A 26,640-nucleotide genomic window follows, 5' to 3' on the forward strand; every position below is an offset into this window, starting at 1 on the left:
ATAAAATAAAATAAAATAAAATAAAATAAAATAAAATAAAATAAAATAAAATAAAATAAAATAAAATAAAATAAAATAAAATAAAATAAAATAAAATAAAATAAAATAAAATAAAATAAAATAAAATAAAATAAAATAAAATAAAATAAAATAAAATAAAATAAAATAAAATAAAATAAAATAAAATAAAATAAAATAAAATAAAATAAAATAAAATAAAATAAAATAAAATAAAATAAAATAAAATAAAATAAAATAAAATAAAATAAAATAAAATAAAATAAATGTATCCCTAACTTTGGCTCTAAGTAGCTGCATCACATAGTTTGAATATTTTCAGCTGAATTGTTGAATAAGACAAACTCAGCATATTTTTTATAGATATCTACATATTCCTGCTATCCCAATAATGCCATTTCTTATGTGGCATCTTGAAATAGAATACAGCATTTAGAGTATTAGATGTACATTATGATTGGTGTGATTCATGTTAAAGACAGTATATATTTCTAGGTAAATAAGATCAAATCAGGAAAATATTTTTAAAAATGTAGATTCCAGTTTTGATGGGACCTACATTTTTATTAATGTTTTTCTTATAAACGTACTTATTATATTCAAGAGTAAAAGATTGTGAGGGAAAGTATATTTGAGAGACAGAGAGGAATATATTACATACTTACAGACAGACAGTATGCAACACATTAGTGCTAGATTTTATAAATTTCTATGATACTATTATTTTTCAGCAGATAAAGCTATATATTATAAATCCTGACTGATTGTTTTGGCAGAAATAACATTACTCAGTTTATGATCTGATTGATTTGGGGCCATAAGTACTTAAATCTAATAGGGACAACACATTTTAATCCTCTTCTCCCGCCTTCTTTTTTAATGTTGGCAATCACTCAATTGATAAGACTCATCATCGTTAGACAAGATATTAATTTGAACTTTCTAAAAGATCAATTGTGGGATGAAACATTCCCTGATAATATTCATAGAAATGCTTCCTCATGATATTCATGACAGACAATTAGAATCAATGAATGTCTTTCATACTTGTTTGTTCAATAAACTACTTGTTAGTACCATCACGCTGTCTTAAAAAGCCACAAGGCAAGAATAAAAAAGTCAATAAAAAGAATAAAAGAAATCTTGTAATCGGTTTAAAAAACGAGCACTATAGTGAAATATTTTCTAATGAAATTCTATTCAATTTGTTTATAGGGAAGTGTAGATTATACCTTAGAAAGAAAGAAAGAAAAGAAAAGAAAAGAAAAGAAAAGAAAAGAAAAGAAAAGAAAAGAAAAGAAAAGAAAAGAAAAGAAAAGAAAAGAAAAGAAAAGAAAAGAAAAGAAAAGAAAAGAAAAGAAAAGAAAAGAAAAGAAAAGAAAAGAAAAGAAAAGAAAAGAAAAGAAAAGAAAAGAAAAGAAAAGAAAAGAAAAGAAAAGAAAAGAAAAGAAAAGAAAAGAAAAGAAAAGAAAAGAAAAGAAAAGAAAAGAAAAGAAAAGAAAAGAAAAGAAAAGAAAAGAAAAGAAAAGAAAAGAAAAGAAAAGAAAAGAAAAGAAAAGAAAAGAAAAGAAAAGAAAAGAAAAGAAAAGAAAAGAAAAGAAAAGAAAAGAAAAGAAAAGAAAAGAAAAGAAAAGAAAAGAAAAGAAAAGAAAAGAAAAGAAAAGAAAAGAAAAGAAAAGAAAAGAAAAGAAAAGAAAAGAAAAGAAAAGAAAAGAAAAGAAAAGAAAAGAAAAGAAAAGAAAAGAAAAGAAAAGAAAAGAAAAGAAAAGAAAAGAAAAGAAAAGAAAAGAAAAGAAAAGAAAAGAAAAGAAAAGAAAAGAAAAGAAAAGAAAAGAAAAGAAAAGAAAAGAAAAGAAAAGAAAAGAAAAGAAAAGAAAAGAAAAGAAAAGAAAAGAAAAGAAAAGAAAAGAAAAGAAAAGAAAAGAAAAGAAAAGAAAAGAAAAGAAAAGAAAAGAAAAGAAAAGAAAAGAAAAGAAAAGAAAAGAAAAGAAAAGAAAAGAAAAGAAAAGAAAAGAAAAGAAAAGAAAAGAAAAGAAAAGAAAAGAAAAGAAAAGAAAAGAAAAGAAAAGAAAAGAAAAGAAAAGAAAAGAAAAGAAAAGAAAAGAAAAGAAAAGAAAAGAAAAGAAAAGAAAAGAAAAGAAAAGAAAAGAAAAGAAAAGAAAAGAAAAGAAAAGAAAAGAAAAGAAAAGAAAAGAAAAGAAAAGAAAAGAAAAGAAAAGAAAAGAAAAGAAAAGAAAAGAAAAGAAAAGAAAAGAAAAGAAAAGAAAAGAAAAGAAAAGAAAAGAAAAGAAAAGAAAAGAAAAGAAAAGAAAAGAAAAGAAAAGAAAAGAAAAGAAAAGAAAAGAAAAGAAAAGAAAAGAAAAGAAAAGAAAAGAAAAGAAAAGAAAAGAAAAGAAAAGAAAAGAAAAGAAAAGAAAAGAAAAGAAAAGAAAAGAAAAGAAAAGAAAAGAAAAGAAAAGAAAAGAAAAGAAAAGAAAAGAAAAGAAAAGAAAAGAAAAGAAAAGAAAAGAAAAGAAAAGAAAAGAAAAGAAAAGAAAAGAAAAGAAAAGAAAAGAAAAGAAAAGAAAAGAAAAGAAAAGAAAAGAAAAGAAAAGAAAAGAAAAGAAAAGAAAAGAAAAGAAAAGAAAAGAAAAGAAAAGAAAAGAAAAGAAAAGAAAAGAAAAGAAAAGAAAAGAAAAGAAAAGAAAAGAAAAGAAAAGAAAAGAAAAGAAAAGAAAAGAAAAGAAAAGAAAAGAAAAGAAAAGAAAAGAAAAGAAAAGAAAAGAAAAGAAAAGAAAAGAAAAGAAAAGAAAAGAAAAGAAAAGAAAAGAAAAGAAAAGAAAAGAAAAGAAAAGAAAAGAAAAGAAAAGAAAAGAAAAGAAAAGAAAAGAAAAGAAAAGAAAAGAAAAGAAAAGAAAAGAAAAGAAAAGAAAAGAAGAAAAGAAAAGAAGAGAAGAAAAGAAAAGAAAAGAAAAGAAAAGAAAAGAAAAGAAAAGAAAATAAATAAATAAATAAATAAATAAATAAATAAATAAATAAATAAATAAATAAATAAATAAATAAATAAATAAATAAATAAATAAATAAATAAATAAATAAATAAATAAATAAATAAATAAATAAATAAATAAATAAATAAATAAATAAATAAATAAATAAATAAATAAATAAATAAATAAATAAATAAATAAATAAATAAATAAATAAATAAATAAATAAATAAATAAATAAATAAATAAATAAATAAATAAATAAATAAATAAATAAATAAATAAATAAATAAATAAATAAATAAATAAATAAATAAATAAATAAATAAATAAATAAATAAATAAATAAATAAATAAATAAATAAATAAATAAATAAATAAATAAATAAATAAATAAATAAATAAATAAATAAATAAATAAATAAATAAATAAATAAATAAATAAATAAATAAATAAATAAATAAATAAATAAATAAATAAATAAATAAATAAATAAATAAATAAATAAATAAATAAATAAATAAATAAATAAATAAATAAATAAATAAATAAATAAATAAATAAATAAATAAATAAATAAATAAATAAATAAATAAATAAATAAATAAATAAATAAATAAATAAATAAATAAATAAATAAATAAATAAATAAATAAATAAATAAATAAATAAATAAATAAATAAATAAATAAATAAATAAATAAATAAATAAATAAATAAATAAATAAATAAATAAATAAATAAATAAATAAATAAATAAATAAATAAATAAATAAATAAATAAATAAATAAATAAATAAATAAATAAATAAATAAATAAATAAATAAATAAATAAATAAATAAATAAATAAATAAATAAATAAATAAATAAATAAATAAATAAATAAATAAATAAATAAATAAATAAATAAATAAATAAATAAATAAATAAATAAATAAATAAATAAATAAATAAATAAATAAATAAATAAATAAATAAATAAATAAATAAATAAATAAATAAATAAATAAATAAATAAATAAATAAATAAATAAATAAATAAATAAATAAATAAATAAATAAATAAATAAATAAATAAATAAATAAATAAATAAATAAATAAATAAATAAATAAATAAATAAATAAATAAATAAATAAATAAATAAATAAATAAATAAATAAATAAATAAATAAATAAATAAATAAATAAATAAATAAATAAATAAATAAATAAATAAATAAATAAATAAATAAATAAATAAATAAATAAATAAATAAATAAATAAATAAATAAATAAATAAATAAATAAATAAATAAATAAATAAATAAATAAATAAATAAATAAATAAATAAATAAATAAATAAATAAATAAATAAATAAATAAATAAATAAATAAATAAATAAATAAATAAATAAATAAATAAATAAATAAATAAATAAATAAATAAATAAATAAATAAATAAATAAATAAATAAATAAATAAATAAATAAATAAATAAATAAATAAATAAATAAATAAATAAATAAATAAATAAATAAATAAATAAATAAATAAATAAATAAATAAATAAATAAATAAATAAATAAATAAATAAATAAATAAATAAATAAATAAATAAATAAATAAATAAATAAATAAATAAATAAATAAATAAATAAATAAATAAATAAATAAATAAATAAATAAATAAATAAATAAATAAATAAATAAATAAATAAATAAATAAATAAATAAATAAATAAATAAATAAATAAATAAATAAATAAATAAATAAATAAATAAATAAATAAATAAATAAATAAATAAATAAATAAATAAATAAATAAATAAATAAATAAATAAATAAATAAATAAATAAATAAATAAATAAATAAATAAATAAATAAATAAATAAATAAATAAATAAATAAATAAATAAATAAATAAATAAATAAATAAATAAATAAATAAATAAATAAATAAATAAATAAATAAATAAATAAATAAATAAATAAATAAATAAATAAATAAATAAATAAATAAATAAATAAATAAATAAATAAATAAATAAATAAATAAATAAATAAATAAATAAATAAATAAATAAATAAATAAATAAATAAATAAATAAATAAATAAATAAATAAATAAATAAATAAATAAATAAATAAATAAATAAATAAATAAATAAATAAATAAATAAATAAATAAATAAATAAATAAATAAATAAATAAATAAATAAATAAATAAATAAATAAATAAATAAATAAATAAATAAATAAATAAATAAATAAATAAATAAATAAATAAATAAATAAATAAATAAATAAATAAATAAATAAATAAATAAATAAATAAATAAATAAATAAATAAATAAATAAATAAATAAATAAATAAATAAATAAATAAATAAATAAATAAATAAATAAATAAATAAATAAATAAATAAATAAATAAATAAATAAATAAATAAATAAATAAATAAATAAATAAATAAATAAATATATAAGTAAATGGAGGAACCTAAGGATGACAGAAATTTTACTCAAAACACTAATCAATTGTACTGGGGTTCTTAGGCCTTGCATAATATGAGGGAAAAAATCACAATATGGGTGACTAAATTCATAATAATGGTAACTGAAAGAGTATGATGTTCTTATAAATGATTAGAAAAGACTCAAAGAAGCAATTTCAATTCCTCATAAAAAAACACTGCAGACCAAAATAACTGAAATTTCACTTTACCAGGTTTAATAACAAGAGGACATAGTTAGCAAATGTGATGTGAAGAGAATCATGAAATATACTTTTGCTCAGGGGTGAAATGTAAAATTTGTTACTACTGGTTGTGTGGGCATGGCTTGGGGGGGGGGGTTGGTAATGTGACTGGGTGGGCGTGGCCAACTTTTTTTTTTACTTTTAAAAGCATTTTTTCTACAACCTCTTCGGCTGAAGAGGTTGTAAAAAAAAAGCTTTTAAAAGCCTGTGACGATCAGGCAACTCAGCTGGGACCGCCAGAGGAAAAAAAGCTTTTAAAGGGTTCTGACGATCCCAGCTGAGTTGCCTGATCACCAGAACCTTTTAAAAACATTTTTTCTACAACCTCTTCGGCTGAAGAGCTTATAGAAAACATGCTTTTAAAGGGTTCTGACGGTCCTAGCTGAGCCGCATGATCATCAGAGGTTTTTTTTTTACTTTTAAAAGTATTTTTTGGTGGAAGAAAAGATACTTTTAAAAGTAAACAAAAAACAAAAAACCTCTGATGATCGTGTGGCTCAGCTGGGGTGGAGGGGGGGGCACGGATTTTTGCTACCAGTTCTCTGAACCACCCGCCATTATCACTACCGGATCGGGTGATCCGGTCCGAACCAGGAGCATATCACCCCTGCTTTTGCTTTTAGAAAGATGACTTCTGAAAGACTTTCCAGAAATGAAATGTTCAATCATTTGCATGTTGATTCATGTTCTGTTCTGTGGGACTTAGTGTCAGATAAGAGAGGATAGGATGGCCACTTAAAGGTGTTTCCACAATAGAATAGAATAGAATAGAATAGAATAGAATAGAATAGAATAGAATAGAATAGAATAGAATAGAATAGAATAGAATAGAATAGAATAGAATAGAATAGAATAGAATAGAGAATAGAATAGAATAGAATAGAATAGAATAGAATAGAATAGAATAGAATAGAATAGAATAGAATAGAATAGAATAGAATAGAATAGAATAGAATAGAATAGAATAGAATAGAATAGAATAGAATAGGATAGAATAGAATAGAATAGAATAGAATAGAATAGAATAGAATAGAATAGAATAGAATAGAATAGAATAGAATAGAATAGAATAGAATAGAATAGAATAGAATAGAATAGAATAGAATAGAATAGAATAGAATAGAATAGAATAGAATAGAATAGAATAGAATAGAATAGAATAGAATAGAATAGAATAGAATAGAATAGAATAGAATAGAATAGAATAGAATAGAATAGAATAGAATAGAATAGAATAGAATAGAATAGAATAGAATAGAATAGAATAGAATAGAATAGAATAGAATAGAATAGAATAGAATAGAATAGAATAGAATAGAATAGAATAGAATAGAATAGAATAGAATAGAATAGAATAGAATAGAATAGAATAGAATAGAATAGAATAGAATAGAATAGAATAGAATAGAATAGAATAGAATAGAATAGAATAGAATAGAATAGAATAGAATAGAATAGAATAGAATAGAATAGAATAGAATAGAATAGAATAGAATAGAATAGAATAGAATAGAATAGAATAGAATAGAATAGAATAGAATAGAATAGAATAGAATAGAATAGAATAGAATAGAATAGAATAGAATAGAATAGAATAGAATAGAATAGAATAGAATAGAATAGAATAGAATAGAATAGAATAGAATAGAATAGAATAGAATAGAATAGAATAGAATAGAATAGAATAGAATAGAATAGAATAGAATAGAATAGAATAGAATAGAATAGAATAGAATAGAATAGAATAGAATAGAATAGAATAGAATAGAATAGAATAGAATAGAATAGAATAGAATAGAATAGAATAGAATAGAATAGAATAGAATAGAATAGAATAGAATAGAATAGAATAGAATAGAATAGAATAGAATAGAATAGAATAGAATAGAATAGAATAGAATAGAATAGAATAGAATAGAATAGAATAGAATAGAATAGAATAGAATAGAATAGAATAGAATAGAATAGAATAGAATAGAATAGAATAGAATAGAATAGAATAGAATAGAATAGAATAGAATAGAATAGAATAGAATAGAATAGAATAGAATAGAATAGAATAGAATAGAATAGAATAGAATAGAATAGAATAGAATAGAATAGAATAGAATAGAATAGAATAGAATAGAATTTTCATGTAATATTTCATATAATCTAATAGTGAACTCTCTAAGGAATGATACTGAAACATCAGCATGTGGTAAGATATTTTAAGTATGCAAAGTATACATTTCAAAGCTGTCAAAATCAGCATGCAACCCTCCTCCAATCCAATTAAAAGATAGGCATTATATAATTCCTGTGATCCATGAAATATTATCAACGTGTAAAAAAAAAAGAGAAATTTATGCCAGGCTAAATAGACTTCCAGTATCCTGGCAAAAGAATGAAATGATGACTTGAGAGTTGCCTACTGGGACAGAAGTAGAAACAAGTGTCCCTAAACACTGCTGTGCAAAAATTCCCCAAATCCCTTACCAATTGAGTTGCAGTGTAACTTACAAAAATATCATATGCAATTAAATGTCACCTGATGAAGAATACTTGCCTTTTTTTGGTGAACAAATAATGACACATTTTCTCACACTACAAATTAAGATACAGAAAAAAAATACTGAAGAGTGGCCTTCTAAAGAACAATATTGATTTATGTGAAAACTGAAAAGTAAAATAACAAATCCAGAGTGTTAGATTTGGGCAATAAAGAGGCAGGAGACCAATGAGTGACAACAGCTCTTTAGTTTATAGTGAACCCAGCAAAAACATCCGGCAAAAACCCCTCTTTATATACAGTTTTGGCTGAGGCTTCAACCAATCAGCAACGTGCTATTTCCCGCCCAAGTTTCCCTCCAAAACTTTAAAGATACATTACACTCCTTCCCTCCCAGAACGCATTGTACCCATATTTACATAATTTTAGCATCTTATTTCTCTACGTAGTCACGCAAGTAGACAGGGCGTCTCCTAACTCTTTCGGACCTGCGCAATTCATTCTCTGGGAGTGAGTCGAGCTGGCCGGAGGGACTGTTAGTTCCTCCCAGCTCCTCCTCTAGGCCATCCGGCCCTGGATTATTGGCAGCGTCGTCCCTGCTGTCTTCAGGAGGAACCGGTTGGTGTCGCTGGACCTCGTCGGACTCAGATAAGTCCCGCGTTTGCCCCGGGTTTGAGTCAGCTGTGGATTCAAACATTTGGTAGTCAGGGCCTGACTGATCTGTTTCTGATTTACTTGTTATTCGTTTCCTTATTTGGTCTATGTGGCGCTTCCAAACCCGGCCATCCTCCATATCTACGAGATATGATTTCGGCCCGGTTATTTCAAGAATTGTCCCTTTTAACCACGTTGGGCCCTCGCTATAGTTGTGTGCCCACACTGGGTCGCCCACTGTCATTTCTCTCGTTTTACCGTGTGCCCCCTTGTACCCATCTGGGGTGTAGGTTGGGTTTAGTCGGTCTAGCGGGCACCTGAGCTTCCTACCCATCAATAGCTCCGCCGGGCTGCGGCCAGTTGTCACACAGGGGGTTCTGTGTTGGACTGCTAGGAAGGTATCGATCTTTGTTTGCCAATCGCCTGGCCTTATCCTAGATAATGCTTCTTTTGCGCTCCGAACGAAACGTTCTGCAAGTCCGTTCGTCGCCGGGTGGAAAGGCGCCGAGAGGACATGTCTGATGCCCTCCTCTGCCAAGTACCCCTCAAACTGGGTTGCGGTGAATTGCGGGCCATTGTCGGAAACTACGGTGTGGGGCAGCCCATGGGTTACAAATAGGTGCCTCAGGACTGAGATCACTGACTCGGCTGTCATGGATCTCATGAGGATAATTTCTAGCCATTTGGAGTAGGCATCTACTACCACTAGAAAGGTTTGCCCGTGGAATGGGCCGGCAAAATCGATGTGAATCCTAGACCATGGCCCCTGGGGTTTCTCCCACTCTCTAATTGGGGCCGTAGGGGGTAGTGGCCTGGACTCCTGGCAGGCTTGGCATTTCCCTACCCTGTCGCTAATTTCCGTGTCCATCAAGGGCCACCACACATAACTCCTCGCTAAACCCTTCATTCTCACAATTCCCGGGTGGCCCACATGCAGAAGTTCCAATACATTTTTTCGTAATTTCTCCGGGATCACCACCCTATCCCCCCATAACAGACACCCCCCTTGAACCGATAGCTCCTCTCGTTTTTTCACAAAGTCTTTGAAACGCTCGCCCGGCACAGCGGGCCATCCCCTTTGTACCCAACCAATTACAGTCCTTATTGTAATGTCCTTGTAAGATGCCCTAGCCACTTCCTTGGATGTGACTGGGCCAGAGTCCAAAGAGTCAATTAGCAGTACGGGTGTCCCCGGGGTAGGGTCTTCGATAGTCTCTGGTAACGGGCATCTGGTCAGGGCGTCCGCATGCCCTAACTCCTTCCCTGGCCGGTGAAGCAATTTGTAAGAGTATGCCGCTAGGAAGATAGTCCATCGGGTCAGTCTGGGCGAGAGGGCCACGGGCGTTGGGCGGTCGCCCGCCAATAGGCCTAGTAGGGGTCTATGGTCCGTGACTATCTCGAAGTCACGTCCGAATACATATTCGTGGAATTTCTTTACCCCGGAGACTATAGCCAATGCTTCCCTATCTAGCTGACTATAGTTCCTTTCGGCCGAGGACATTGTTCGGGAGTAATACGCTATAGGGGCTTCTGTTCCATTTGGCAATCTGTGGCTGAGCACAGCCCCCACCCCGTAGGGAGATGCATCACAAACTAGCACTAATGGCAACGTGCCATTGTATTGAATAAGGAGGCTATCGCTGGACAGAAGGTTTTTTACTCCTTCGAATGCCTTAGCTTCCGCCTTCCCCCAAGACCACACAGCTGTCTTTGCTAGTAATTTGTGTAGCGGTTCAGCTATTGTTGCCTTGTTCTTTAAGAATACCGCATAGAAGTTTACCAGGCCTAAGAATGCCTGTAACTCCATTTTGTTTTGGGGAGCAGGGGCCTTCCTGATGGCCCGTACCTTGCTCTCAGTGGGGTGGATCCCTTCCCTGTCTATCCGGTAGCCCAGGAATTCTACGGACCCTACCCCGATCTGGCATTTGTTCAGCTTAACCTTAAGCCCAGCAGACTGGAAAATGCCCAAAACCTTTCTCAGCCTTACCCCCAATTCCTCTAAATTCTCAGCAGATACCAAGACATCGTCGAAGTATGGTACCACTCCGGGTAGTCCCTGCAATAGTCGCTCCATTAGGTTCTGGAATAACCCCGGAGCCACACTAACCCCGAACTGTAACCGGGTGCATTTAAAAGCCCCCCGGTGCGTGACAATTGTCTGCGCTTCGGCTGTGCTGCTATCTACGAGTAACTGTTGATAGGCTTGAGCCAAATCTAGTTTGGCGAAAACCTGCCCTTGTCCTAACGAGTGCTGTAAGTGTTGTACTACTGGGACGGGGTATGCACTCTTCTGCAATGCTTTGTTAAGCGTTGCCTTGTAGTCAGCGCAAATCCGGACCGATCCGTCCGGTTTGACTGGGGTGACTATAGGTGTCTCCCATTTCGCATGGTCAACTGGCACTAGTATTCCCTGGCTTACTAGTTTGTCCAACTCCCGGTCAATCTTGGGCTTTAGGGCAAATGGAACCCTCCTAGCCTTTAACCGGATAGGGGCAACTTGTGGGTCTAGGTTAAAGGAAATAGGGGTCCCCTCGTACTTGCCCAGGCAGTCTTTGAAGACGTCCTCGAACTCCTTCATTAGTTCATCTTTGAGGTCGACTTCATTCCTGAAGACCCCGGTCACTCCCATGCCCAAAGCTCGGAACCAGTCCAGTCCTAGCAAACTCGGTAAGGTTCCATCAACTATGGTGATTGGCAGGGTTTTCTTGAACTGTCCATACTTGACTTGGACGGACGTTACCCCTCGAACAGGGATCCGATTCCCTTGGTAGTCCTGCACCCTCAGCTTCTGGGTTTGTAGTTTGCGCCTCGCGATGGCAGGCAAGTCTCTCACGAGGGTGTCCCAGGACATAATCGTGATCGATGAGCCGGTGTCCACTTCCACTTGGCACGGCACCCCTTCAATGTATGTCTTGGTAAAAATCTTTTTCTCTAGTCGCGTTGATGCGTGACCCACTCTCACGGCAGTCTGGTTTAACTTCGCGCCCTTTTTGAATGGACCAATCCCGGCCGCTGCTCCCGCACTCTGATTGGTCGGTTTGAATTTTTGGCGGAAGGTTGGGGCTCGACAGGCCTGCGCTATGTGGCCTTTCTTTTCGCACCGCCGCAAACCGCGCCCTTAAACTTGCAGTGTTGTCGTTGGTGTTGGCCCCGCAACTCACGCATTCGCCCGGTCCCTCTCTCCGGCCTCCCGTGTGGAAAACCTCTTCCTCTTCCTCACCTTCCGATTCGGCCTGGACTTCCTCATTGTGGACCGGGTTGTTTTCGCTCCAGCCCCTGGCGCGTTCGGCATTTGCAGGGTCTCTGCCGCTTTGGTGGACATCTCGTGAGCCCTGGCCTCGTCCAAGGCTATTGCCAGCGTCAGGTTGCTTCTAGACAGCAGCCGCCTTCGCAATCGGATGTCCCTGACCCCACAAATGAGCTGGTCGAGCAAGGCGTCTTCCAAATCTCTGTACTCACAATGGTTCGCGGCTTTTCTCAACGCCGCCATGTACACACTAATCGATTCGCCCTCGCGCTGTACCCGCTGTCTCAACTCGAACCGTTGGACGAACTTTGAGGGTGTCGGTGCATAGTGTGCTCGAAGTGCCGTTTGTAGTGTTTGCCACGGTACCGACTGTACCGGCGTTGGCTCCGAAAGCGACTCTGCGGTGTCGAAAACCTCCGGACCGCAGTGGCTTAGGAAGTACGCTCGCTTCCGATTGTCCGAGACTCCTTGGAGTTTGTTCGCTTCCAGGAAACACTCGAAACGAGCCATGTACGACCCCCATTTCTCTTTGGCTGGGTCAAATGGCGCTGGTGGTGTGTAGCTGGACATCGCTGCTTTCCGCCCCTTACTGTCTGGGTTCGCTAATTCCTGGTTAGTTCAGCTCTTTCCGATGATCTTTCTGCCTCAATATCCCACCTTCGTCGCCAGTTTTAGATTCGGGCAATAAAGAGGCAGGAGACCAGTGAGTGACAACAGCTCTTTAGTTTATAGTGAACCCAGCAAAAGCATGCGGCAAAAACCCATCTTTATATACAGTTTTTGGCTGAGGCTTCAACCACTTCTTCTTCTTCTTCTTCTTCTTCTTCTTCTTCTTCTTCTTCTTCTTCTTCTTCTTCTTCTTCTTCTTCTTCTTCTTCTTCTTCTTCTTCTTCTTCTTCTTCTTCTTCTTCTTCTTCTTCTTCTTCTTCTTCTTCTTCTTCTTCTTCTTCTTCTTCTTCTTCTTCTTCTTCTTCTTCTTCTTCTTCTTCTTCTTCTTCTTCTTCTTCTTCTTCTTCTTCTTCTTCTTCTTCTTCTTCTTCTTCTTCTTCTTCTTCTTCTTCTTCTTCTTCTTCTTCTTCTTCTTCTTCTTCTTCTTCTTCTTCTTCTTCTTCTTCTTCTTCTTCTTCTTCTTCTTCTTCTTCTTCTTCTTCTTCTTCTTCTTCTTCTTCTTCTTCTTCTTCTTCTTCTTCTTCTTCTTCTTCTTCTTCTTCTTCTTCTTCTTCTTCTTCTTCTTCTTCTTCTTCTTCTTCTTCTTCTTCTTCTTCTTCTTCTTCTTCTTCTTCTTCTTCTTCTTCTTCTTCTTCTTCTTCTTCTTCTTCTTCTTCTTCTTCTTCTTCTTCTTCTTCTTCTTCTTCTTCTTCTTCTTCTTCTTCTTCTTCTTCTTCTTCTTCTTCTTCTTCTTCTTCTTCTTCTTCTTCTTCTTCTTCTTCTTCTTCTTCTTCTTCTTCTTCTTCTTCTTCTTCTTCTTCTTCTTCTTCTTCTTCTTCTTCTTCTTCTTCTTCTTCTTCTTCTTCTTCTTCTTCTTCTTCTTCTTCTTCTTCTTCTTCTTCTTCTTCTTCTTCTTCTTCTTCTTCTTCTTCTTCTTCTTCTTCTTCTTCTTCTTCTTCTTCTTCTTCTTCTTCTTCTTCTTCTTCTTCTTCTTCTTCTTCTTCTTCTTCTTCTTCTTCTTCTTCTTCTTCTTCTTCTTCTTCTTCTTCTTCTTCTTCTTCTTCTTCTTCTTCTTCTTCTTCTTCTTCTTCTTCTTCTTCTTCTTCTTCTTCTTCTTCTTCTTCTTCTTCTTCTTCTTCTTCTTCTTCTTCTTCTTCTTCTTCTTCTTCTTCTTCTTCTTCTTCTTCTTCTTCTTCTTCTTCTTCTTCTTCTTCTTCTTCTTCTTCTTCTTCTTCTTCTTCTTCTTCTTCTTCTTCTTCTTCTTCTTCTTCTTCTTCTTCTTCTTCTTCTTCTTCTTCTTCTTCTTCTTCTTCTTCTTCTTCTTCTTCTTCTTCTTCTTCTTCTTCTTCTTCTTCTTCTTCTTCTTCTTCTTCTTCTTCTTCTTCTTCTTCTTCTTCTTCTTCTTCTTCTTCTTCTTCTTCTTCTTCTTCTTCTTCTTCTTCTTCTTCTTCTTCTTCTTCTTCTTCTTCTTCTTCTTCTTCTTCTTCTTCTTCTTCTTCTTCTTCTTCTTCTTCTTCTTCTTCTTCTTCTTCTTCTTCTTCTTCTTCTTCTTCTTCTTCTTCTTCTTCTTCTTCTTCTTCTTCTTCTTCTTCTTCTTCTTCTTCTTCTTCTTCTTCTTCTTCTTCTTCTTCTTCTTCTTCTTCTTCTTCTTCTTCTTCTTCTTCTTCTTCTTCTTCTTCTTCTTCTTCTTCTTCTTCTTCTTCTTCTTCTTCTTCTTCTTCTTCTTCTTCTTCTTCTTCTTCTTCTTCTTCTTCTTCTTCTTCTTCTTCTTCTTCTTCTTCTTCTTCTTCTTCTTCTTCTTCTTCTTCTTCTTCTTCTTCTTCTTCTTCTTCTTCTTCTTCTTCTTCTTCTTCTTCTTCTTCTTCTTCTTCTTCTTCTTCTTCTTCTTCTTCTTCTTCTTCTTCTTCTTCTTCTTCTTCTTCTTCTTCTTCTTCTTCTTCTTCTTCTTCTTCTTCTTCTTCTTCTTCTTCTTCTTCTTCTTCTTCTTCTTCTTCTTCTTCTTCTTCTTCTTCTTCTTCTTCTTCTTCTTCTTCTTCTTCTTCTTCTTCTTCTTCTTCTTCTTCTTCTTCTTCTTCTTCTTCTTCTTCTTCTTCTTCTTCTTCTTCTTCTTCTTCTTCTTCTTCTTCTTCTTCTTCTTCTTCTTCTTCTTCTTCTTCTTCTTCTTCTTCTTCTTCTTCTTCTTCTTCTTCTTCTTCTTCTTCTTCTTCTTCTTCTTCTTCTTCTTCTTCTTCTTCTTCTTCTTCTTCTTCTTCTTCTTCTTCTTCTTCGTCTACGTCTTACATTTATTTTTGTATCAGTGACTTCTGAATGTTTGCCAAGAAAGGCCTTTGGCAGTTTGCCTAATTGGATCAAGGTTTGTATATGTATATGTATATGTATATGTATATGTATATGTATATGTATATGTATATGTATATGTATATGTATATGTATATGTATATGTATATGTATATGTATATGTATATGTATATGTATATGTATATGTATATGTATATGTATATGTATATGTATATGTATATGTATATGTATATGTATATGTATATGTATATGTATATGTATATGTATATGTATATGTATATGTATATGTATATGTATATGTATATGTATATGTATATGTATATGTATATGTATATGTATATGTATATGTATATGTATATGTATATGTATATGTATATGTATATGTATATGTATATGTATATGTATATGTATATGTATATGTATATGTATATGTATATGTATATGTATATGTATATGTATATGTATATGTATATGTATATGTATATGTATATGTATATGTATATGTATATGTATATGTATATGTATATGTATATGTATATGTATATGTATATGTATATGTATATGTATATGTATATGTATATGTATATGTATATGTATATGTATATGTATATGTATATGTATATGTATATGTATATGTATATGTATATGTATATGTATATGTATATGTATATGTATATGTATATGTATATGTATATGTATATGTATATGTATATGTATATGTATATGTATATGTATATGTATATGTATATGTATATGTATATGTATATGTATATGTATATGTATATGTATATGTATATGTATATGTATATGTATATGTATATGTATATGTATATGTATATGTATATGTATATGTATATGTATATGTATATGTATATGTATATGTATATGTATATGTATATGTATATGTATATGTATATGTATATGTATATGTATATGTATATGTATATGTATATGTATATGTATATGTATATGTATATGTATATGTATATGTATATGTATATGTATATGTATATGTATATGTATATGTATATGTATATGTATATGTATATGTATATGTATATGTATATGTATATGTATATGTATATGTATATGTATATGTATATGTATATGTATATGTATATGTATATGTATATGTATATGTATATGTATATGTATATGTATATGTATATGTATATGTATATGTATATGTATATGTATATGTATATGTATATGTATATGTATATGTATATGTATATGTATATGTATATGTATATGTATATGTATATGTATATGTATATGTATATGTATATGTATATGTATATGTATATGTATATGTATATGTATATGTATATGTATATGTATATGTATATGTATATGTATATGTATATGTATATGTATATGTATATGTATATGTATATGTATATGTATATGTATATGTATATGTATATGTATATGTATATGTATATGTATATGTATATGTATATGTATATGTATATGTATATGTATATGTATATGTATATGTATATGTATATGTATATGTATATGTATATGTATATGTATATGTATATGTATATGTATATGTATATGTATATGTATATGTATATGTATATGTATATGTATATGTATATGTATATGTATATGTATATGTATATGTATATGTATATGTATATGTATATGTATATGTATATGTATATGTATATGTATATGTATATGTATATGTATATGTATATGTATATGTATATGTATATGTATATGTATATGTATATGTATATGTATATGTATATGTATATGTATATGTATATGTATATGTATATGTATATGTATATGTATATGTATATGTATATGTATATGTATATGTATATGTATATGTATATGTATATGTATATGTATATGTATATGTATATGTATATGTATATGTATATGTATATGTATATGTATATGTATATGTATATGTATATGTATATGTATATGTATATGTATATGTATATGTATATGTATATGTATATGTATATGTATATGTATATGTATATGTATATGTATATGTATATGTATATGTATATGTATATGTATATGTATATGTATATGTATATGTATATGTATATGTATATGTATATGTATATGTATATGTATATGTATATGTATATGTATATGTATATGTATATGTATATGCATATGTATATGTATATGTATATGTATATGTATATGTATATGTATATGTATATGTATATGTATATGTATATGTATATGTATATGTATATGTATATGTATATGTATATGTATATGTATATGTATATGTATATGTATATGTATATGTATATGTATATGTATCAGGGGTGAAATGCTCCCGGTTTGGACTGGATCGCCTGATCTGGTAGTGATGGGTGGTTCGGAGAACCGGTAGCAAAAATCCCTTCCCACCCCCTCATGCCCAGCTGAGTCGCACGATCATCAGAGGTTTTTTTTTTTTTTACTTTTAAAAGCATTTTTCTTTGGCTGAAAAATGCTTTAAAAGCATTTTTAAAATGCTTTTAAAAGTAAAAAAAAAGCCTCTGATGATTGCGTGGCTCAGCTGGGATCATCAGAGGCTTTTAAAAGCAATTTTTTTACAACCTCTTTCGGCCGAAGAGGTTGTAGAAAAAATGCTTTTAAAGGGTTCTGGCAATCAGGCAACTCAGCTGGGATCGTCAGAACCCTTTTAAAAAATGCTTTTAAAAGGCTCCTCTGGTGATCCCAATTGAGTTGTCTGATCATCAGAGGCTTTTAAAAGCATTTTTTACAACCTCTTCGGCCGAAGAGGTTGTAGAAAAAATGCTTTTAAAAGGCTCCTCTGGCGATCCCAGCTGAGTTGCCTGATCATCAGAGGTTTTTAAAAGCATTTTTACTACAACCTCTTCGGCCGTAGTGGTTGTAGAGAAAATGCTTTTAAAAGTAAAAAAAAAAAGTTGGCCACGTCCACCCAGTCACATTACACCCTTGCCCCCACCAAGCCCACAGAACCAGTAGTAACAAATTTTACATTTCACCCCTGATATATATATGTATTTGTTTTCTGAGGTTTTCGCGGGTGTTTGTATGTAGGTCTTTGGTTATTCGGGTTTTCTCCCGAAAATGGGAGAATATATGGGATGCATATATATATATATAAACCTCAGAAAACAAATATATATACACACACAAACACACACACATATTTGAATCCCTAATGCCTCGTAACGGGGTGAGCTCCCGTTACTTGTCCCAGCTTCTGCCAACCTAGCAGTTCGAAAGGATGTAAGAAATGCAAGTAGAAAAATAGGGACCATCTTTGGTGGGAAGGTAACAAAGTTCCGTGCACCTTTGGCATTTAGTCATGCCGGCCACATGACCATGGAGAAGTCTTCAAACAGTGCTGGCTCTTCGGCTTTGAAATGGAGTTCAGCAACGCCCTCTAGAGTTGGGAATAACTAGCACATATGTATGAGGGTAACCTTTACCTTTATGTGTATGTGTGTGTATATGTATGTGTATGTGTATGTGTATGTGTGTGTGTGTGTGTGTGTGTGTATGTATGTATATAGATCTATATGTATGTAGGTCTTTGGTTGGAAATTGGAAGTGTCTTGGCGACGTTTTGACGAAGTCTCATTCATCATCTTCAGACTTCAGCTTCATGCTTCTGGGAGCAATGTGTGATTGCAGCTGTTTCTTCCTTTTTAACTGCTAGTGGGGGTTTGAACTGATTGGGTGGGAGCTTGGCTGTGCTCTGATTGGATGGGGTTTTTTTGTGCTCTGATTGGCTGGGTGTGTGTCCAGTCTGAGTTGCAGGGGGATTTGAGCTGGTGAGCTGCATTGCTGTTGTTTGGCTTCATGTTCGTGGTCATGCTACATCTTCATAGTGGGTGTCAGTCTGCTGCATGTATGGATTGGAGGGGTTTGAAATGGCTAATGTTGCAGCTGCGGTCTGGCTTCTGGTCCTTGGTCGTGCTTCCTGATCAGTGTGGGTTTGGGTCTGCTTTCTGGGTGGATGTGTAGTGGTGACATCCTGTGTGGACCTCGTGAGTGTGGGTCTGGTGTCATTCCTCGTGTTAGGGACTCGTTTGTCAATAACTCAGACTAATCTGAGCACAACCAAGCCCCCACCCAAACAGGACATACCCCCATCAGTTAAAAAGGATGAAACAGCTGCAATCACACATTGCTCCCAGGAGCACGAAGCTGAAGCCTGAAGATGACGAATGAGACTTCGTCGAAACGTTGCCAAGACACTTCCAATTTTACGCGGGAGAAAACCCGAATAACCAAAGACCTACATACACCCGCGAAAACCTCAGAAAACATCTATATGTGTGTATGTGTGTGTGTGTGTGTGTATGTATGTATATAACCAAAGACCTACATACACCCGCGAAAACCTCAGAAAACATCTATATGTGTGTATGTGTGTGTGTGTGTGTGTATGTATGTATATAACCAAAGACCTACATATATATATATATATATATGATGTTCATATAGTTTTTATTGTTTTAAAATGTTTTAATAGTTTGATTGTAATATAGTTTTAAATTGTATCCTGCCCAGAGTAACTGACCGAGATGGTTGGCTATAAAAATTGATTGATTGATTGAATGAATGAATGAATGAATGAATATTTCCTTACCTGTAAAATAGGTGTTTGTAGGCAATGTAGAATTTGGAAACTTGTAATACCCATTTCCTGGAAAACGAATTCCTTTTTTTACATTTACATCTGATGTTGCTAAAGATATATCTATTCTTTCCAGCTGATAAACTGGAGGAGGTCCATTAAGTTTTTCAGGCTCATGCCAAGTTATCTTTATTACAGTGCTGTTTATTCCTTCAGTGTCTGGTGCTATTAGCAGAACTGGAGCTATTTGGAAAGAAGGAAAGAGAGAAAGAGAGAGAGAGAGAGAGAGAGGGGTGGGAGAGAGAGAGAGAGAGACAGAACAAAAAAGTTTAATACTTTGTTTCTTATATTTTATAAATATTTACTAAAAAGTGTCACTGAAAGAACTATTCACAATCTAGCTTTTAAACTCCCTCAGATTTTTATATAGTCATACCACTGTACATAATAATATTTAAATTGTTAGAAATGGAAAAATATGATCTGCCAATTCCTTGTTTGACTGAACAGCACTCCTAGCTTTTTCTTTTACTGTTTGCAAAGTATTTTCACATTAGTTTCATAAAAACAATGCAAACATTATGGTACAAATGCAAATAATTCCTTTGAACCAGAATATACAATGATATCGGCAGAAAAGACTCACAAATATGAGATATTTATTGACTTGACATTGATTTTGTTTATTCCTTTGTTAGAACACAATAGTGCTACCTTAAACTGAATAATAGTAATAAAAAGCAATTGAGCTAGTATACATGAATTCTGAAGACAGAAACTTCACCATAAGAAGCCTTTATATATGCAAAATACTATGAATATCTACAGTAGCATTTGCCAATCTTTCAAATAGCATGCACATATAACTTGGCTAAAATGAAAAGTTCTATAAGACTTACACACACCTTCCTCTCCAAAAAAGGCAAATTACATTATCTGCAGTCATGATGATGAATAAACACTAATGTGGGAAATTGAAAATCTAACCTCAGATCCGATGGATAAGGTTTCACAGGATACTGTGATGTTACTGCAACTGGATTGGAAAAGATCATAGCTTGCATACCACATAATATTTTTGCATGTAGATGCATATATGCATGTTATTAGGAAAAAGTGTGCCATGTCTGGAAATCATTTATTTGTCTGTTAATTGTCTGGACAGCGTATGCAGTATGAGCTTAATAAAATCTATTTATTTTATTATTTTATTTTATTATTTAGATTTTTATACCACCCTTCTCCCGAAGGACTCAGGGCGGTGTACAGCCAGATTAAAAAAAAGGTACAATATACAAATTAAAACAAAAGTTAAAATAACATATTCTATAAATGGACGAAAATTTAAAACTGTCAAATTTGACCCATAAAATTCATAAAAATACCCCAATTAAAATTATTAAAATTCAAAATTTTTTAATCCAGTCCCGCTTGGATAAACAAGTGCGTTTTCAATTCATGGCGAAAGGTCCGAAGGTCAGGTAATTGACGCAAACCAGGGGGAAGTTCGTTCCAGAGGGTAGGTGCTCCAACAGAGAAGGCCCTTCCCCTGGGGGCCGCCAGCCGACATTGCTTGGTGGACGGCACCCTGAGAAGACCCTCTCTGTGTGAGCGTACGTAAAAGCGTACGTAAAAGAACAAAATAAATATTTTCCTACTTTGTCGAACAATTTTTTTTACAGATTATATAAACATACATGCTGTTAGTCACATTCTCTATGCAATCACCTTTCAAGACTTATAAACTGATTGAAGCTTTCTGCATCTGGGTGTGGCGCATTATGCTGACAATTAGGTGGTTAATTGCAACATAGAATAGCACTTTACCTATTGAAAGTATTATGCTCCTTGCAGATATAAAATACTTTGTTCCATTGTGAATTCCAAGCAAGTATTACTTTGTAAATTTACTCTGCAGTCGTGTTTTCTGCATGAGGAATCTTAAACTATGCCACATATATCAAAGTCAGGTGCTTCTGTTATCATACAGCACATAATTCATTTAGAGAATATGAAGTAAAATATGCATCCTGTAAATTCATTCAGGGCTTTGTGTTAAGAGTTAACAGCAAGATCTTTGTTCATAATAAATTAATAATACATCTTTAAAGTGTTTGATAGATAAAACCAGAAACATATTTTTTGCATTTTTATATGAACATCTAACGTACTGCTATTGCTTTTTCTAATGTGAAGAAAGGTTACTTTAAGATAAAAGAAAAGATAGGACTCAAAAAATTACTAGCCAAGTTATACATTATAAATTCTTGTTCAGATATCATTTATGACTTCATAATCTAATTAGTATCATACTGCTTTGGTCAAAATTTACTGTGTTGAAATTTGAAGTTCTGGCATGTGAGGTTACAAGCCTTCCCACATAAGTAGCACTGAGCACTAATGAAATGCAGCATTAATGCACAGGTTTCAAAAGAAAACAAGGGCTTTACAATTGGAATTTCACCTTTAGAGTTATTCAGCTATGTCAGCATTTTGAATGCAACTGCCAGGATTTAATATTCCAATTCAGCTTTTAACTACTAAAAACAGAAGCTGTAAAATTCATTATTGCCTAAAATGAATACACATAGCCATCTTTAGAACAAATGGCAAGTCTTCCTTAAATATAGTCTTATAATAAATTGGAGAGGCTTATACTGTAATTATAGCATCTTCCCTATCCAAATTTGAAGCTTTTATGGCACTTGCGCACTTAATTATTTAAATGCATTGTAACATTTACTTCCTTGACAGGAAAATATTGATTTTTTAATCATTTTCAACTCTACTCCAGCACAAATAAATGTACTAGTTACAGTTAATGCACTACGGGACATATATTAAATAGTAGCATTGCTATACTAAATAGTAGTATTTCATAATATATGAAATAGAAAATTAATATTTCAGAAAGCAACACCTTTGGTTGAAGATCAGAATTGTAAATACCATGTTTTTGATGATTCACAACATTCCCTAACATGAAGAATTCTTCTGAAATTTACACATCAACAAATCATGTGTGCATGTGAAGGAGGGGCGACCTTTAGATAATAAATAGCATGTATCTCCATATCACAGTTTATGCAATATACAATAGAAGCTAGCAACCACAATATATACTTCCTAAAGTTATGACTGATACCTGTTGGAATTATCATTTTATTTATTTATCGTAAATTTATTCTGGTCTTTTAAAATACATCTATAAAAGCATTCTTTGCTTTAACAGACTGAATTGTGTTTTGAATATTTTAAGTATATCAGGCTTTTAAAATTTCTTCAGTAAAATATATAATTCACCACCTAAAGCATTCAAACATTAAACACCTATGACACTGGCTGGAATTACAAGAGAATGCCAAAATATCAAAAGAACAGACAATCCATACAGTTCCATATTAACAATACATCAAGTATAGATACCATTTTATAGCTTACTATTAAAAAAAAGATAAAGCCTTCCATGAATACATTTGTGTGCAAGTCTCTGCATGAGCACATTATATCTGCATGCATGAAAGAAAAATATAATTGTTGATAAGTAAAGAGCAGTTAACTTTGTTTTGTTTGAACCAATATCATTTTAGCTTTAGAAACTAAGACAGATGCCAACATTTCACTGTGAACAGATGGTAATTCCATCTAATAGTGCATCACTGTATTAGTAAGGTCTGTTGTGTATACAAACAGTAATAAACACTAGGTGAGGATCAAAATAAATTTTAATTGTTGACATTAAATTCTGGCAACCGTGCTTCTAAGGATAGTGAATTCTTTTCGCAAATCTGTCAGGTTTACTAATGCAGCTGCTAAAGCTTTCCTCTAGCATGTCAGGTTTTAAGGCTAATAAAAATGCATCTGTATTACAGTTACTAAACCTTTACTGGTCTACTTTTCTTTCATGCATTTGTACTAAAAGGAACCCCTCAGTGAAATATTATACAGGTAGCACTTAGTGCTCTTGGCTTTATCTCAAAAAATATGCTTCTTAAGGTTTCCCCTTTCATCAAATTTCTAAATAGCTACATTTCTGGTAGAACCGTGAGTAACATTCATGAAGATACAGTCTCATTTATGCTTTGCCAACTGCTCATTATAATTTCAACCTTTTGAATAGTGACACGTAGGGTTATCCATTTTTAAAAAACAGCATTTGTGTCTCATGCACAATTTCACTTTGTAAGCAAATGTGTAATTGGAGGCTTGCCCAGAGAGTGGAAGATCACTCATTCACTCAAGAGATTTGACTATTGTTATATCTGAGGAATGTTTTCAGCAATGTAAGGTCTCCATCATCCCAGCTGACTTCACATTAACCTAGCGAGGTTGATCATTAGGCCTGACTGTATAGATTGGGTTCAGCATTTCAGGAAACGTTAGTCAGCAATAGAATCCTCTGTGCATTCCCAGAAAACCATTAATTTAAAGGACCCAAATTCAACAGATTTCACATTTTAAAAAAATCTCTTCCCTTAATCTGAAACTGTGGTTGTACCATATTTAAAATATAACAGTCTAATGGTATATTTAATTTTTATGGAATGATTTAAAACAATGAAGAATTTAAAAAGAAGAACTGAAATAAATTGAAAGGCCATAATAAAATACTAACACAAATGCTGAAACCCAACAATAAGCAATCATAAAAATGTCATACAAGTGAAAAGGAGCTGTATATGGTAGAAAATTAAGTCAAATTTTTGCAGCAGAGCTTATACATCTAGATCAATCTTTTGTCAACATCAGCAACTTTAAGATGTATGGACTTCAACTCCCAGAATTTCCCCAGCCTGGGGAGTTGAAATCCATACATCTGAAAATTGCAGAGTTCGGGAAACACTGATCTAGACGGTAAAATGAGATTCCTACCATGGTAGGGATGTGCTTCTTGTTAGCTCTTCTCTCTGGAACTCCTTCACAATACAAATTCTTCTAGTAGAGAAAGCACAGGTAGCTTTGGATAAAGTACTGGCAAGGAACTAGGGTCTAGTAAGATATATTATGTTCTGCATAATAATACATAGAATGATTAAAACTACATGTTTCCACTGAAAACTGCAATCTTTCAATCAGCTCTTTAGGGCCTTAGAGAAAATATGTTTACAGAATTTGTATATAATGTGCCTTAAACATACGCAACAAGTTTTAAGAGTTCACCTTATTATGAGCATATTGAATCATTTTTTTAAAAAAAGAAATTTGTGATGGTGTCTTTTTTTTTAAAAAAAAAAAGTCCTTAAAAATATATTGCTTCCACCATATGGGACAACCAACAACTCACCAACCGATTTAAGATGCAGCATATTGAGCTGACCATATGTTACAGTGCTGTTGAATGGCTGAGTGATTCATGCCCGTCACATTCTAGTATATCAATTAAAGCTCCTTGAAGTCTGCATGATTTGTGTCTCTGTTATTAAACCCTGCTAATTCATCCCACTTACACATCTGTTATAAATCTCTAGGAGTGCTGCATGATTCATGGCAATCTGTGAGCATGGTACAGCAAATTCTTCTCCTTGTAATTAACAGTAAATTGTTTTACTGCCATGCAATGAATTTTTCAGTTATATTGCAAATGAACTCCTAAATGCATGGCTCTTTCCTAAGAAGTGACTTATATCATTAGGCAATTAAAAAGTATTGCTTTGAACCAAAAGCTTTTAATCAAGAGAAATACAACTTAAACTCAGCCTAAAGACCATGCAAATTTGACATACTGACAACAGAATAATTTGCACAATTTCCTAAGGAGTGAAATATGTCCTTTGGGGAGAACAAATAAATAAGTTTTGGCTCTTACAGTGGTGGAGAAAGAGCACCCAATCTGTAGCCAGAGAATTTCTGGCAAGACAAAATACTGAGCAGATACATTTTATCTCACAAGTTATTTAAGCAATCTGTCATATCTATATTTCTCAGATTATGCTTCATGTCTCTAATTGTAACCTAGTGCCTATAGTCTTGAAATAAATAATGGGATGATTAACCAAGCAAAATTATCACACGATTTCCAATGCTCTTTGTGGGTTTTCATCAAAAATGAAGCCAACTTATTTCATTTTGGTCTCTAGCTTCCTAAAGAAGGTTCAACTCTTCATTTACACTCTTCTTCTTCTTCTTATCACCACTACTGTCTAGGAGGTCCTATCATCACCTTCATGTTCATGAGTGTAGATGTCACACCAGTAGATGAACCATAAGTGAAATTAAAGTCAAAGAAGAGGGACTAATTGAAAGTCACGTCCTTAAAAGGTGTTTTATTGTGTTCTGTGATTGCTTAAAGAGAAAAGAACAGAGAACCACATGTATGTAGGTCTTTGGTTATTCGGGTTTTCTCCCGCGTAAAATTGGAAGTGTCTTGGCGACGTTTCAATGAAGTCTCATTCGTCATCTTCAGGCTTCAGCTTTGTGCTTCTGGGAGCAATTTTACGTGGGAGAAAACCCGAATAACCAAAGACCTACATACAAACACCCGCGAAAACCTCAGAAAACAACCACATGTATATATGTCTATATCTGAGCACATGTATATATGCATTGGCATATGCCAATATTTATACATGAATACCTGTATATACAATATGGAATGCTATACTTATATGCCAGTTTTTCACTTTTCAGCACAGGACTCAAAATGATTGGCTTAATGGGGGATTATTCAAGGCAGAAGTGAACAAAATGATTTCACAACTAAGAACAAAGAATGTGTTATGAAAGCAAGAACAACAAAAAGCACCCACTCCCAGCCAAGAAAGAAGGAGATGATTGGTTTATGCATTATGAATAAAAAGGTAGAAAAATATTAGTGTATACTAACGATTATACATACAAAACTGCTGTAATTAAAATAATAAATTAACATATTAAGAGTACTTGTTCAATCTCCTTGGGTCCCATTCACAATGACAGATTTTTATGTACTTGAACAGAAGCATTGTGTATTTTCAAACCAGA

The 26,640-nt window shown here is 31.0% G+C and overlaps 1 protein-coding gene across 1 annotated transcript in view; it reads right to left on the reverse strand.

The window, feature by feature from the left end:
- USH2A (usherin) overlaps nucleotides 1–26,640 on the reverse strand; it is a 587,033-nt gene that overhangs the window by 381,910 nt on the left and 178,483 nt on the right. The window contains exon 20 of the mRNA XM_058169610.1: nucleotides 19,693–19,923. Within this exon, the coding sequence (XP_058025593.1) occupies nucleotides 19,693–19,923 (231 nt within the window). The remainder of the gene's footprint in view (nucleotides 1–19,692; nucleotides 19,924–26,640) is intronic.

This window comes from Ahaetulla prasina, chromosome 1 (genome assembly GCF_028640845.1).
Source record: "Ahaetulla prasina isolate Xishuangbanna chromosome 1, ASM2864084v1, whole genome shotgun sequence".
Taxonomy (NCBI): Eukaryota; Metazoa; Chordata; class Lepidosauria; order Squamata; family Colubridae; genus Ahaetulla; species Ahaetulla prasina.